At 38.6% G+C, this 16,053-nt stretch overlaps 1 protein-coding gene across 5 annotated transcripts in view; it reads right to left on the bottom strand.

Annotated features, from left to right (window-relative positions):
- The window catches only part of BCAS1 (brain enriched myelin associated protein 1), a 49,128-nt gene that overhangs the window by 2,302 nt on the left and 30,773 nt on the right, over positions 1-16,053 (bottom strand). For 3 of the 5 annotated variants that reach the window (XM_080557809.1, XM_080557808.1, XM_080557806.1), the window contains 3 exons: positions 10,967-11,131; positions 8,041-8,106; positions 4,150-4,419 (listed from right to left, as the gene is read on the bottom strand). In XM_080557809.1, coding sequence (XP_080413935.1) covers positions 4,150-4,419; positions 8,041-8,106; positions 10,967-11,131 — 501 coding nt within the window. The remainder of the gene's footprint in view (positions 1-4,149; positions 4,420-8,040; positions 8,107-10,966; positions 11,132-16,053) is intronic. The other 2 variants (XM_080557807.1, XM_080557810.1) reach the window with 2 other exon arrangements.

Raw genomic sequence — 16,053 nt, 5'->3', positions numbered from 1 at the left:
TGAAGACACTCTGGAACAATTTTTTTTTTTTTGACGCTTACATGTGGCAGTAAATAAGGCATTAAAAAACAAACAAAACAAAACAACAGTTCTAATGTCTATCAAAAAAAAAAAAAAGCCAAATGAGCTAGTCATTCCAAATTTGTCCAGCAACCCTAAAAACTTGCTCAACACTTAGATTTCCTCCATTACAAGATTAGATTGGAGTCTCTCAACCATAGCTATAAGTGAAGACATTAAGCCATTTCTAGGTTGACCTAGGAAATAAGATGATACTATTTGCCAGCCTTCCTATAAATGATGCAGACTGGGTGGAGACTAGGGGAAGGGGAAGCTCATTTCACATAATCCCCATTTTGACTCATTTAGTACTTATGCAGAAGTGTCTCGTTGTTATTTGCCTATACTACAATCTCCCTGCTGCACCCATTTTCACGGTGGTTGCTGATTAAAGCAGGAAGCTTTAAGAGAGACCAGCTGATGATTCTTGTTAAACTGGAATTTCCAAGCCTGATGTGAAATAAAGAACTTTGTTCCTGCCCTTTTAACGGACAAATTCCAGCTCTGCCCTCAGATTCAGAAGCACGGGTACCACTGGCTTACATCTTGCTCTCGATTACTCTGCATAATCTCTTTCAGTGCAGTGAAAGTTGCCTGCATTTGTGACAGTTAGGCTGGAACATATTTTGGGCAGAACACTTTAAAGTACACATGCAGGAATGTCCTGGTATTGGAGTATTCTTTTTCTTTTTTTTTCCCTCAGCTTGTGCTCAGAAATTTATGTCAGTGTACCAGATACACAGATCAGAATAGGTCAGAATAGTTTCCACATGCTAAGCACTTCCAGCTTCTGACAACTTCAGTATGAGTTATTCCAGCTCAGAAAACAATACCATTAATCTTCTGTCCCCCCCCATTAAATTTCTAATCTAATCTTTCTAATTTTACTAAATACCTTTGCATTTTATATAGCTTAGAAATTCATCTCTTTTCACATAGGAACAGCCACTGGACCTTACCATCTGTGCCAAAACCACACAACCAGGCCATAATACTGTTTGCTTGCATAAGTGGCTCCGTTTGTATCAAAAGTTTCCGTATTTTTTAGCCCAACTGGGAGCAGATGCTTGAACTGAAACGTTCTCATCAGCCGCATTCCTGCACTATGACATCCTCTTACTCTGTGCCCTTTCCCAGACGAATCAACAGATTGAGGAGAAAGTGTTGTTAAAATAGCTGCTATTGAAACAGCTCTTCAGAGTTTAGCAGGAGCTCAGTGGGCATGGGTTTTGTGAGCAAGTAAGACTTCATAAGATCTCGTTAAACATCTTCCGCTTCCATTTCATCAGTATAAAGCTTAATATATATATATATATATATATGTTTTTTTTTCCTGAGTTGTTACCAGATACCTGAGCTGTTATCTTGAAAGGAAATTTCTGGCATTGGTTTGTGTCTGATCTAACACTTTTAGATTAATGATTACACCTTCCTGGGTCTTAGTTTGATTACTTAGGAGATGTGTAGATTATTTTTTTCAAAGCATTACAGAACTAGGTTTCTTAGGTGCGGGTAATCTTTGAGATACTGAAAAAGAGGTAGTCATTTCCCGGGATATATTTTCCATAAACATACCTCTTTTTTTTTCCCCTCCCTCCATCTACAATTGCAACAGAAGACAAGGGGCTATACAGCCGAACTGTCCGGTATACTACTTGAGCAACAAAAATATCTCACAGAATACCTTTACTTCCTCTACCTTTATTCTGCATTTTTTTCCCAGAACGGTCTTTTAACCCCTGCATAACCTTCTCTCTTGATCAAAAAGCTTTCCCCCCCCCTCTGAATCACAGATACCTTTCCTGCATCTCTGACTCTTTCACGAACTTGCACTTAAAAGCATTTTTCCTCACTAGTTCATAGTTCCTACTATCTCTGGATCCTTTTTGGAATAATTCTAAATTAGTATCTACTTTTAAACTCTACAAGAAAATTTTGGGCACAGTTCATATGAATGAAATTATACAAAGTGCAGTTGTCGACAGAAAAACCCTTCCTCATACATTCAATGAGAATCATGATAAAGGAGAGCTGTCAGTGCTTAATTACAATAAATTACCAGACTAGGAAAAGAAAAAAAAAATCTCAATTGTCTCCAGAAATCATAGAGGTAGTTAACCTTTGGCCCGTTTCTAGATAACCTAATAACAGGAAAAAAAAAAAAATGTTACCATCATGTACATGGTTTAAGCCAGGACTCCTGATTTTACTGCTGGGATGGGGGATGTTGCAGGTCTCCACGTCTGAATACTACACCTACACACCATGCTTGAGAGCGTGGATCAGGTGTTACACACATGCACTTATATTGTTCGCCATGGAAATTTCATACAGAAATTTGGAGACAGAAGGAGGTGAGGAAAGGAAAGTGTTCATGCATGTGAACGTGCACGGGTTTGGTAACTTCAATTAAATAGTATAATACACAGATACGTATAAAACTGTGTCCTCTCTTTCTCATGCTGTGCTAAGCAAAAATAATAATAATAAAAAAAAAAAAACTCTTTTTGACTTCACTGGGACCCAAGACGAAAGAAGCCAATGGAAGCTGGTGGTTATTACAGATGAGCTCCAAGACTTTCTTGCTCCACTGAAACGCACAGAAACATTCCAGGGGTTCATGATGGACCAGGATTTTACCCCAGCACAGCAGGGTGAAATGCAGAAAGCAGAAATGGCTGAACTGTTGCTAATCAATGTTTCAAAAAGTTATTTTTCTTTTGTTCTTAATTCCCCTGATAATGCATAATTATTTTGGTAATGCAAATAACCCTCTGTAGGATATATAGTAATTCTGTGAAATGCGTGTAAATTAAATACTTCTTATGATGTGGAAAAACATCTGCCTCAGAATGAGTCATATTGGTCTGCATGGCAGCCTGATTTTATAACCCCATGTCCTAATAGGGCTAATTTTCAAATGTGTGTTACCCTTTCACTCTGTATTGCTTGACATTTCTTCTTTCAGACCCAGGAGGGATGACTGGCTGTCTTTTTCATTTCGTGACAGCCTTAGAAACAGAGTAGGGAAGGAGGAAAAAAAACCAACCACTATATATCTTGCAAGAGGAAATAGATTCACTAGGAATCATTGCAGGTAACGTAGTCAAATCAGTTGAGGTTTTTTTTCCACCACTTGAATTTTGTGATGAAGCTCAGGTTACAGACATGGTTCCCAAAAGATGCTAAAAAAAAAAATGAGACCGTAACTCTGTGTTCATTGCTGTTGTGGCAATGGGAGGAAAGAGAAGCAAAATGTTTCTTTCCAATTGATTTATAAAAAGTAACGGAAATCTGTCCTCTTGCAGAGAGGCTCCAGAGGTAGTCCTAGAAAAATTGATCTATTTAGTGCTCTGAGGAAGCACTTGTTGCATCAGTAATAAAAAGTCTTACAGAAACTCAGATTTTTAGTGTCCTGAATTCTTTCATATCTCCACTTCAGGTTGCAGTGAAGTGTGTGTGTGGGGGGGCATATCAAGTTTAGGGTACAATTTGACAAAATAACACAAAAAAAGTACCATGTGTTTTTGTTTCTTTAACTAGTCCATAATTAATTACTAATGCTAGGAGCTTATCTTGTGACATCTGTGCTGGCTCCCATCCATCAAGAACTCTATCTGGATTTTATCCTGGAATTTGGTTTACTGCTCCTTGCAGGGATGTCCCAGGTGCTCTGGAGCAGCATTTGAGCCACCATCACGGGAGGCAGGTTACTCCAGCAAACTGACATCACCCTCGCTTTTCCTTTATATAGGCACCATAATTTGTAAGTGGTTCAGCACCTGCTACCAGAGCAGCTGAATCATCCCCATAGCCAAAGTATGAACCTATAAAAAGGGTGTGGGAGCAATTATGGCTGTCCCATAGTAAATTGTACCTGCCTGTGAATCAGTGCCCTGAGGTCCAAGTTTTCTCACCTTTGCCAAAATTTTCTGTTTACCCTTAGACCTGCAAGCTGCTTATGAAATTCCAGTCCTGGCACTAGAGCACTGTGCACCGAAGCACAAAACTCGCAGGGTTAGCAGCTTGCAGGTCGGGTGCTTAAATCAGCTGAGAAATAACTTAACAGATAGGATTAAGTTAACGTACAAGGCCCTTAAAAAACCCTCCAAGTGACTGCCTCTTCTCTGTCCTCTTGTAGGAGGAGGGTTCCTTTGATGCGTCTCCTCCGTTCTGGATGGAGTCGGTCTCGGCTGTTTGCTGCTCCCTGGAGTCTGGCTGCTCTCTGGCTTCCTGTTTGCTGCCTTTCTGCTTGCTCAGCTCCACTGTCGACTTCTTGTCTTTTGAACTCTCTTTGCTCTTTTGGCCCACAGGTTCACTTTCAGCTGTGGCAACTGGCCTCTCTGTGGAGTTTGATGTCTAAAGCAGTTTCAAACAATGGTTATTTTTAGAGGGAAATGTAAACATTTTGGAAGGCGATCCATAAATATATTTAGAAATGAAAGGCCACCTGGCAGGGAGAAATCCTGCTGTCCAACAGGTTTTTGTCTCCAGATTTCAGGACTGACTCCTGCAGCCTTGACTCAGGGAAGTACTCCCAGGGAGCTGACAGAGTTACTTACATGAGCAAGGACTGCAAGATCCAGCCATTGCTGCACAGACTTATTTACACACATTTATGCTCAAGCTGCTTTAGGAGCCAGGGAACATGCATGCAGAGATGCACAGAGTCACAGGCATGCACTCCCACTGTTACTCCCCCAGCTTTTGCATTCCAGGCTGTGCAAACACCCAAAAAGTGCTAGGCAAAGGTCTGGGGGAGGAAGGAAGTAAAAGACATATTAAGCAAAAGATTATAAATGTCTCTACAAAATGGCAACGCTTCACCACAAATTAAAAACATAGGGCTTAGCTATGGAATAGCACATAGAAAATCCCATTATAAGTGCAAAAGAAGAGAGAGTAAATATTCCAAAGACAAACACAATGACAGTGTACCTATTTATAGTAAAGGCAGAGATTCTGAAACTTAGAGAAGTATGGGATATGTTTGAAGTTCAAAGGAAAAAACATAGACCTGGCAAACAACTGATAAGTCAATGAAACTGTCACTATTTCCATAGAAGCAAACGACTAGATATGTTTTTTCCTTATGCCAAAAATCACATTACTTTATTTATTTTCTAAAATAATATTTAAAACACTGTGATAAATGAGCATACAAATTTACCATGTTCAAAAGCTGGAAATCTTACATCTGCACTTATGGCACAGCTAAGAGCTTAACGATATGTAATTTTTCCAACTTTGTGGATTTTGCTGTTACTCTTGAAATGTTTAGTGTTCTTCTAAAAGCCTGGACTTATACACTTATGTGAAGGTTAGGTTTCATTCAAAACAAATACGTATTCAGACACAATTTCAGACAAAAACCCGAAAGCAGAAACTCTAGACAAATAGAATGCAAATACACCTCTGAGATCTATTTAAAAACAAACAGAAACAACAACAACACAACCCTCAAGACACACTAATTTTCTGGGAAACAAGAATGAGAATGGTTAGCAATACTGCTACTAGCTTTTTTTTTCCACTTGATTCATCTTTCTTCCCCACCTAATCTTAAAAAGAAAACCGCCAAACACATGAAAGTTATAGAAGTTGCAAACTTGTTTGTATTGCAAACATTTAATACATTCAGTCTTGACCAGCTATCTTAAGTCCTCAACAAAATATGGGCTTGTATTTAACTATTTCCTTTTGCAGAGAGCAGACGTGGGTGTGTTTGCTTACATCTGGATTTGCCTGTTTAAAGGACAGTCACGAAGCTAGTCTTTACACTAGTTCTGCAGGCAACTCATGAAGACAGCACATGAAACGTGTAGATGCAGCCCTGTACACCATGGGCAGACACCATCTGAGTGCCAATAGTTTATCAATACAAATTCAGGAAGCCCAGAGCTCAGGAGAACAGTCCAGGGAGCAGCACAGACATCGCACACTGCCTGCACCTTGTCCACCTCGCTTGAGGAAAGCATCCTGCTTGGACACACCTCCAAGTACCCAAGCGATGTAGGAGCTCTCCCAGCACAGGGACAAACAGAGCTTCATAAGCCCGAATTTAATTGTGTCTTTCATTTTGATTCATTTTAACTATAAAACAGGAAGTACTCAGATCCTTCTTACTCTTATTTGCCTTAGCTTGCTTTTGAAACGTTTCCCTTTGGTGCAATTGCAAATGTGCACATTCGATTCAAAAATAACCACAGCACCCAAAATACAGCGATGAGACTGGATATGTCAGAGTTCAAAGGTGCCATAACTTCTAGCCCTTATTAACACACTGTGAAATCTGTGGGTTTATTCTGTGGGTGTTAAATTAGAGTCAAGTCTTGCTCACCACACATATTTGATTGTGTAGGTGTCTGATAGTTGCAGTATTGCAGCCGAATGCAAACTGGATACAACAGGACTATTTCTGGGAGCAGGTTTGGGCCTTTGATGTTAGTCAAACAAAACACTTAAAGAAATATTTGTAATACATTTTCCAGGCAAAATAATAATAATAAAAAAAAATCAATCAGATAATCTCTTTGAGGTGTTTCATATTAACCTTGAAAGGCAGGAAATTGGCATGTTTTATATTGATGGGAGCAGCTCAGGAAATACAAAGTGAAACCTATGAATAATGAAACATGCTAATGTTTCTTATACTAAAGGCTGATCTGCACCTGACAGATTGCTTTTACTCTCTCAGCTTTAACAGTGCCAATGAAAGAAAAAAAAATCAACAGGATAGTGTTTTTCCCATCATGTTATAGGAAGCCTTAATCCAAGGCTGCTTTTTAAATGCAAAAGACCAACCCCATAAATTTTGACAGACTTTGGATAACTGCTGTAATGCATTTCTGCAGAGTGGCAGTGATGAAAAGTGAAGAATCACAGAATTCTAGAAACGGTATGGCAGAATTTAAGGGGATTGTTACACAGAAAATCTAAAAAAGGAAGTCTACAGCAAATGAAGCCTTCCTTGAGCACAAAGCTGTGCTAAATTATACCAGTACAAATAAGCAGCAGGACTAATAAGTTGGTTAAAAAAAGGACGTAAACTGACTGCTAATTAAAATAATAAAATACTAAAAATAATAGATCTGGGATGGTAACTTTTAGCCACTTAACCAGATCATTTCAGAAAACTATTGTATGAAATAAAGAATAAATGTCACAAGACCAGACTTCCTGTATTCTGCGATGTTTTAAAGAAAGAATTCATAAAATTTAACCTCGGTATCCCAGAACACCATGAAAAAAATAAGTAAATAAAAGGGAGAAAATCATTTTTGCTAATAATTAAGAAGAAATATAAAAATAAAATTCTGAAGTGTTACTTTTCAGTACAACCTCCACAGACCCTGAGTCTTATCTCTTGTCACTGGATATCTCAACCTGAGGATTTGACTTTCAGAAAAAGTAATAATATTTCCATTTCTAATAAAAATTTGATTTTTTCTAGGGCATTTTTAAAGCCATAAGTAATAAAATGCAAAGGTCATATTGAATTTTTGATTCAAATTTTATGAACATAGAATAAAGCAAAAAGAAAATATTTTCATGGCTTTTGTTAAATGGCAGTGAAGAGTTTTCATTCTCACTTTCACTTTTCTTCTACATGAGTTTCCACCTAAATGATCCTTTCCTCTGCAGACACATGTACATTAAAGTAAAAATCATTCTATTTAGTTTCACTGCCTATACCAGCAGAAAATAAATAACAAGAAAAAGAGAAAAGTAAAAAAAAAAACATTAATTATTTTAACAAAAGACAAAAAGCGTGATTTTTAATCTGACAGTGATTCTTTAAAATCTTGTTTAATGGTATAAACAGATAAAATAGAGAGAAGTAAAGAAATGAGGAAATATATGAAAGTGGGAATACAATACTTTTTTTCAGTGATTTTTTTACATTTCAAAAGCTAAAGCTGCGTGGAATGAGGTGATAGCAATCCATCACCAGAAGATGAAAAAAATCTAGGCACTTACTTGGTGACTGGGGCTTGGGCCATTTACCTCTTCTGAACGGGTTGTCCCTCCATCACCCTTGCCTGACTAAAATAACAAAGGATTATAGGAATTCTATCTAGGTTCTTGTCTGAAACATTAATTAATATGAAAACACACAAATCAAACAATGCAAGGTTTGATTAAGGATACTTTTTACAGTACTAAAACAAAAACAGACATTTCAGGACCTCTACCAACATTTTTGAAATACCTACAATTCAAAGTATTTTTTGTTGTTTTGTTTTTGTTTTTTGGTATATGACATGACTGCCTTTTGCATGGTAATTTTCCCATTAAGGAGTTAGAAATTTCAATGAAGTCTCAGTGGACCAGAGATCATAGGCAGTAAACAAGACAGTGCTATCAACCCTGCCACTCTAATGTTGTAGGAAAGAGCTTTTGCTTGCTTTTCAGAGACAAACCTGCCTTATAAGGTCTAGCGTAACTACCTTTCTAGTTTACCATCACACTAAGTGTATATTCCATGAATAATTAAAACACACTTAACGCTACAGATATATATATATATATATTTACATTTTATCAGCATCCATTCTCTCCAATTTTTGCTTTTCAGTTTTTGGATTCTCTCTACATGTGTCTATGTCGCAGCCCTTCTTGGTGCCCACTCTTCCCAGCCAGGAGAATCAAAGCAGACCCTGCGGCTATAGCACAGGCAGAGCAAACCTTGACTCTGAAATACATTGTCAAGGTATGATCCCTTCTTTCTATCTAGACTTAAAAATGAGAAAAACCTGTTTGACAAACTAGCTCAATGAGTGAATATTACAAGGTTTGTGACAACTAGATTAAGGTTTAGTTACAATTAGTAATATGAAAGAAAAGGAATGGCCTGTACGTGTTTAATTAAAAAGTGTTATAGGCTTCAACATAGTAGTCTCTTGAGTGCCATATAAGCCAAAGAGCTTAGCAGTAAAGAATAAAATAAACACCAGAATTTCAAAGTGCCCAAATTTAAATGTCATTTTTCATTGCGTAAGTTCAATGAAAACAATGAAAGGATGTGACTTTTGTTCTAAAGATAGATCAGGAGGATTTGTGGTTTTCTGCTGCTTGTAGATTTGTTATTTGAAGCACAACATTATCTGCTTGATCCTAAGTATGGTGTTATTGCAAGGAGTTTTTTCAGTCTCTGATTTTCTCATAAAGCCACAGAAAAATCAATATGTAGCAGCAGCATGGTAGAAAACTGAATCACTATGACAATTAATTACTTGTCACAAATTGTGGGGAAGATATTATTTCTGGAACATGCCTCTGCTCGGTCTCTTGCATGTTTATGCTCGTGACTCTTTTTATCTGTGTAAGAGGTTGTAGAAATGGAGGAGAGGAAGCACAGTGTGGTCTGTCTTAACACTGCAGGATAGAAACTCAGTCCAGAGTGCATGAAGATGTGTTGTGATAACATCTAGCTCGCATTTCTATTTCAGCAAGTCTAGTCTGAATGCCTTCAGAAAAATTTACTAACATTAAGAAAATTTATGCTAAAACAACCACCTCTTTTTAACTTTTTAAAATTTTCTTGCCCGATATCAAAAGCAGCAAGACACAAACGTCTTCTGTCTTTGCAGAAATTTATAAAGAAACCTTGGGAATCACCATCTTCATGCAGAAGAGAAATCCAGTAGACAATCATAATAATGTAAGAGAAAATAATAATAATAATAAAATCAAGTTTGACCAGCCAGATAAGTAACTGGTATAACTATAACTTGCCAAAAAGGAGACTGAACAATAAAGTACATCTACAGCAGGAGCACTGGGTTTTACTGCAGAAGTCCTGCCACCTTTCTTCCCATACCCAGCACCATTTGTTTCAGAGGCCATAAGTTGTACTTGTTAAGATCTTATCTTGCAAGGTTTCATGGCTTGCTTCATCTACAGCAAGGCAAGAAGAGAGCTCAATGATACACCAGATGAGTCAGTGACCTGCATCATAAGGATGGTACGGTTTGTGCAGACTGATAGCACTTTGAGGTATTTCCCACCCCTCCTGGAGGAGCCTCCTGCCCCAGTACCCCTGGTGAGAGATGGAACACAAGATACGTGTAGGCATTGGGTTCAGGTTTGTCCAGATTTCCAAGTGAAAGAGGTTGAGTGGATCATAATATGAGGTTATCATTTCATCCATTTCATTCACTTTCAGCATTCATCATTAGCCCACAAGCATTACAGAAGCTAGTTGTTTAGCAGTGTTCCTCTTTTGAGGAACACTGTCTGGCTGTGCTTTGCGCACGGATTCATTGGGGTGGCTCTTCATACCTACAACTCCAGGACAACACCAGCCACGTTATCACCACAGTGCCTTCCTTCTGCTTTCCAGTTTTCCTCTGGGGCAGAGGATTAGACTCTACTTTGTGCCTTTCTTTCATCTAATTTATAACAACACTGAAGCAGCAACTGCATCTTAGTACGTGCCAGCCTAGCTAACTGAGCACAAGCTGCAATAACGGGTTCCAGTGGTAGAAGCACGACTCCCCGCAGCAAGCCCAGCGCTCACAGCGGTGCAGAGCCATTTCACCTGCCTCCAGGAGCAGCACCCCGAGCCTCCCATCCAGCAGAAGCAACCCGTGCAGCTGAAGGCACGGAGGCACTTCAGGCTGCTGGGTCGCCCCTAAAGGGCCCTGCCCCACCTGGGCAGGGGAGCTGGGGCCAGCTCGGAGCCGGGCGAGCTGCGGCAGCCCCGGGCAGCCCTCGGCCAAGCCGCCAGAGGGAGCTGCAGGATGTCGAATGCTCTGGATGCTCTGGGGGAAGCAGCATCCCTGGTGCAGCAAGCAGGCATGCCTGCGCTCTGCACCTCTTAGGGAGCTCTGGAAATAACTTCAAACCTTACCACCACCCCCAGACTCGCAGTTCAAGCTGCAATTCACAGCGTCCCGCTTACCAGTTTGAAAAACTTCCTCAGGTTTGCTTTGGGGGTTTTGCTTTCTTCTTTTCTAGGTTTCACTTCTGCTGCTTCTGGGCTTTTCTCGTCTTTGTCAGGAGCCACAGCTTCTGAAGATGCATCTGCTTTTTCGTTGCTTATGATCTCTGCTTCTTCCGATGTGTTCTGGGGGTTAGTTTGAGCAAACATTAAAAATGCAGAAAAAAATGTCAGACAAAAAAAAAAATAAAAATCAAATTCACTCATTAAGAGATTACAATCAAAGTGTTTCAGCAGTACAGTAAGGTGGGACAAGAGGAACAAATATTGAGTGAAAGCATTCTCTTAGCTTCACTACATTTGTACAGGTTCTTTAGGAAGTCTATTCATTCCAGTTCAAAAAAGTGTATAAGCCAGTGGGATTTTAAGCACTCATTACATTGAAGAAACAGCTTTTCTTGAATAGTGAGGTAACAGTTCCTAAACACAATTTTTAATGAAATTTTAACTGCAATTATTTATAGCAGTATGCGCCATGGGTAGGTGACGCTTAAGTAAAACCTTTAAAAAATGAGAGAAAGCTCATGCCCAGGTGTTCACACCCAGAAGCAGTAATAAGATTAAGTAATTCAAGAAGAAACACACACAACAGCATAGACATTAATTGTTAAAATTGTTTAGCACCCTTCTTTGACAGTGAAATATTGAAACTCAGGATCACAGTCACAGCGTTCTCAGGCCAGTCACATTTGCCTTGCTAGCTTCCTTTCCCAGTTGCAAAGACAAATGACTTCTTGAGGTATAAGGTACTCACTTAGCTCATTTATTATCTCACCTAATCCCCTGGGTCGCAGTCATCCTCTTCAATAATCTTGACCCCCATTTGAGTTCAAGAATATCTGCTGGGTACTCAGCAATGTTGCTTTTATAGAAGGATTTTGAATCCCACTGAGCTTTTGTGCATTACAAGAAAGTTCCTTCTATTATAACAAGACTTCAACAGGAGGCATGCAGTTTGTAAACTCCTTTGAAATATGGATCCCCCTAAGATTTATTAATCTCCTGCCTGGCTCATTCTGCAGCCTTCTCAAGGCTGTCCTGGGAGCCCTCAATGAGTTTAAGGGGAGGACAAAAGCTGGGCAGTGCAGCATGCATGAACAGGAGGCTCCTTGCTGGAGGAGGTGGAAGCACACCTGGGCAGGAGGCTGGGCATGCCTTCCCTTAGCTGATTCTTCTGCCTTTTATAAACGCCCTGGTAAATAGCATTCTCCTGTGCCCACAAGAACCACTAATTAATTCCCATCCCGCTGAAACTGTATGAAGTGTCTTCCTTTCTGCCATAAAGGAGCTATTATGTTAATAACCAGGTAATTTGACCTGAAGCTAGCACTTTGCCATTTTGCAGCCTACCCAGAAAGGTGCAGAATATTGTAAGGGCAGCGTAAGTTACATTCAGCCTTCAATATCAAATCAAACAAAAGCAGTCATCCTCATTATTGGTATTTTAAATACAGATTTCTGTTTAAAAGTATAGAAACTACAGCTGAAATGCATACTGATTACTATAAGAAAGAAGTGCTGTAAATAAATCTCAATAAATTATATTTCACAATTTTTACATGTACATACAGTAACTCACATTTCATGCATACTCATAAGAATTTTGATGAAACTAATTTTAGCCACATGCACAACATGAGAGCAATTTAAAGGATAAGACCAAAGATTCACCACAGCATCAGATCTTATCTCTGTGGTCAAAAAATGGGTGCCTCCTGTAGCAGCAGCTTAAAGTACTACTGCCCTCAGATACTTTTCTGATCATCTTCAACTCAGTGATTCCCATGTAGTATCTCTGGTTTAACAGCTCCTGATAGTTTTTTCCTACATAAATTTAGCTAAACACCTTGAGTTGCCTTAATCTCCTGATATCCAGCAGCACCCTGTGACTAAATAAATAAATAAATCTGCAGCTGAAGTATGCGTTATGTGGGAAGTACTTTTTGTGACCAAATAATTCCATTTAACACTCTATTGATTTTACTTTGAGCAAAAACGACTGATCTTTCTTGTTCACGTTTAATGTTACAGTAGTCATTCTGCATTGCTGTCACCATTGTTTCTGCCAAATTTTTTGAGCCAAAAAAAAATCTTAATTTATGTAGTTCTTCTAACAAAGCCTTCCAAAATAATTATGCACTTGTTCACTCTTAGTATTATACCTTTAGTTTAATGATATTCTTTTTGAGTTGGGGGGACCAGGGCTGCTTCACCACAGACTTCTAGAGCAACATGACAGATTCTGCTTTGTACTTTCCTCCTTCCCTTTTGTGGATAAAATGACTTTGGGGGAGTGAGGGAGAGCAATAATGCAGGAATAAATATTCCTCTTCTCCTACTACCTGAGGTGACTGAATCACAGCACCCGTCCCCACAGAATTGTATATTTAATTTATATTTATGAACATTTCTGAGATAATCTATAATAATTTTAGCCTATACTTCTGCCTCGTTCACATACATATAATCAATTCACCATCTATTTGCTTGAAGAGGAGATTCATTGCACGTGTTAGAACACTGGCTCAATAAAGCAGCAACCTGGCTTCTGGGAGCTCATCATTCAAAGATTACAGTTTGGCATCATATTACTGCTATGCTGTTATAGCTGCAACCCAAATGAGTTTTGTCTCTCAAGCTACTTCTATGCAACGACATTAGTGTCACTACTAACAAATGCACCCTGAGACGAAATGTCAAACTCTGAAAAGCACTGTCTATTTAAAAAATAAAATAAAATAAAATAGAGAGCTAAGTGATAGTCAACTATTCAGAGATGTTTGGTTTTTTTTAAAGTAATAAGTGTCTTCAGTGTCTTTTTATACTTCTTGTATATTACACAGAAGGCTTAAGGAAGGTTTAAATCCTGCTTTAAAATAACTAATTGGTATTTTTTTTTAAACAGATAAACCATTTACCTGTAGAGTTACTTTCATTTTTTGCCCTATTAGGCAAAGTTGTTGTAGAAGTTACAGGTTATCTTGTAATTAAAAATATCATTTTATGCTAATTTTCTTGTAATTATCCCCAGAAATCATGCTTATTTACCCTTCTCTCTCTCCAAGATGGAATGCTGAATATTTACTGTTATGATTTTGTTATTTCAGAGATTCTTGGAGAATAATGACAAACGACCAAGGCAAATTACTTCAGAGATGCAGAGAATGCCTGTGTATAGTCTTTCAGCAGAGGAGAAAACCTCTTCCTGCTAAGAAGGTTTTCTGACACTTTTACAATTAGAATTTTTATTTTTTGTTCCTGTTTCCCCTAAGAAGCTAGAAGAAAAATTTGCATTTGTGCATTCAAGAGAATCACAAAGGTGATTCTGGCAGGAATTGAAAGTGTTAGGAAGAGACTGACAAAGATAAATAGTCAATAAACTTTGAATGATGTTGTGTTAACCTAAACTGTTCTCTAGAGCAATGGCTAAATTTCCTCTTTGCTTCACCTGGGACAAAATCAAATAGTATCAAAGTTGTGACTAATTTTAAGAGGACACCACTTTTTGTATATAATAATAATTTGCAAACAGCCAAGTTCTATCAGCTTCATATATCTTTTACGCATAAGTGTCCTCATGAACATGTTATCTGCTTATAAATAATTACATTAATTGAGGTTGCTGGATTCATAGGTCTAAGTTCTGCCTCCAGTTTCCTTAGACATAAACTGTAATAAATTCAACCTGAGTCAGCAGCTATTGTTATGGTAGGTTGTTATTTTTTAAAAGGCACTCTTTGACAAGCTTAGAATACATTTAATGAAAAATTTGTCTGAATTTACATGAGAGCCATTCTCTGCTCTTCCTATTACAGAGCTACCACTGTTTTCCAAAATATTTTAATCTATCTTTGCTAGATGTGCTTTATAAGAGTAGTTTACAAGGGTCGTTCTTTCACTATGTTTGTAAAACATTCTACAAGTTATTAAATAGTGGTGTCCCTAATTTTCTTCTAGTAATAAGCTTAAACAGTTACAGTTGAAAGTGTTTGTTCACCCTTTGAGTTCTCTTTCTGGTTCTTACAAACCTTCCTGTTTTTATGGGTAACTATTACCACACCACTTTCTTGACCGTAGAAATCTTTCCCTTATGATAATATAACTTATTTTGTGATCTGGAAAACTTTGATAAGAGTTTTCATTTTGCTTGCTGCATCTTTCCTCAAAATTGAGGTAAACACTGTACCCTGCTTTGATCTTGTGCTGGAGTCCACTGCATAAGAATCAAGGTATGGTTCTTCTGTCTTACCTCAATCATACCATCTATCTGAAACATATTTTTAAGATAAAAGAAAAGCTATGAGAGATGACCTTTTGCTCAATAAGTTTCCCCTTAAAAGAGCAGTCATGCTTGAGGTCTGTTCCTGCCTCTTGCAGACTCGCAGGCAGGAAGCAGGGAGGGTTAGCAAGATTTTAACCACCTTCCTGCCCTTCTTTGCCAGCACAAAGACAGCAAAGGCTGCTGCAGTGGAGGCAGCTCAGCCCTAACCATCCATCAGTGCAGCCTTGGACCCCCACCCTAAGCCTCTTCTCACCTGAGGCTGCTGCCTGACGGTGTCACCCAGCACGTCAGGAGCTATCACAGTTCAGACTAATTAATATTCCTCACTGCCAGCTGATGGTGAAAATCGCACTATTCTGTAAACAAGCCAGGAACATGGTGCTGACTCAAGTCCTATTGTTTTTACTCACTGGTTTGAAGAGGTTAAGGCTTTTCCCACCTATAAGAACACCAGCTATGCCAGCAGTCATCATGGTTAAAACCAGACAGGTTTTGAACTGGCCATCAAAAATCCATTGTTTGCCTTACTCGCTCTTTGAACCAGAGGGAATTCTCTTTAAAATTTTTCTGCATCCATCCATCCAGGAAAAAAAAAAAAAGAAAAAAAAGGGAAAAAAAAAGGCCATAATCTCCTTCCCTCCTGTCTACCAGGTGGTATATTGCAGGATGGGAGCAGGTAAACTCTGTCAGGAACTTGATAAGTCCTGGGTAGTTTTAACATTTGCCTTGCACACTCCACCCAAATATTTACCTTTTCTTTCCTATG

The sequence above is a fragment of the Anser brachyrhynchus genome (assembly GCF_964034855.1).
Source record: "Anser brachyrhynchus genome assembly, chromosome: 16".
Taxonomy (NCBI): Eukaryota; Metazoa; Chordata; class Aves; order Anseriformes; family Anatidae; genus Anser; species Anser brachyrhynchus.
This window is presented reverse-complemented; position numbering and strand designations above follow the sequence as displayed.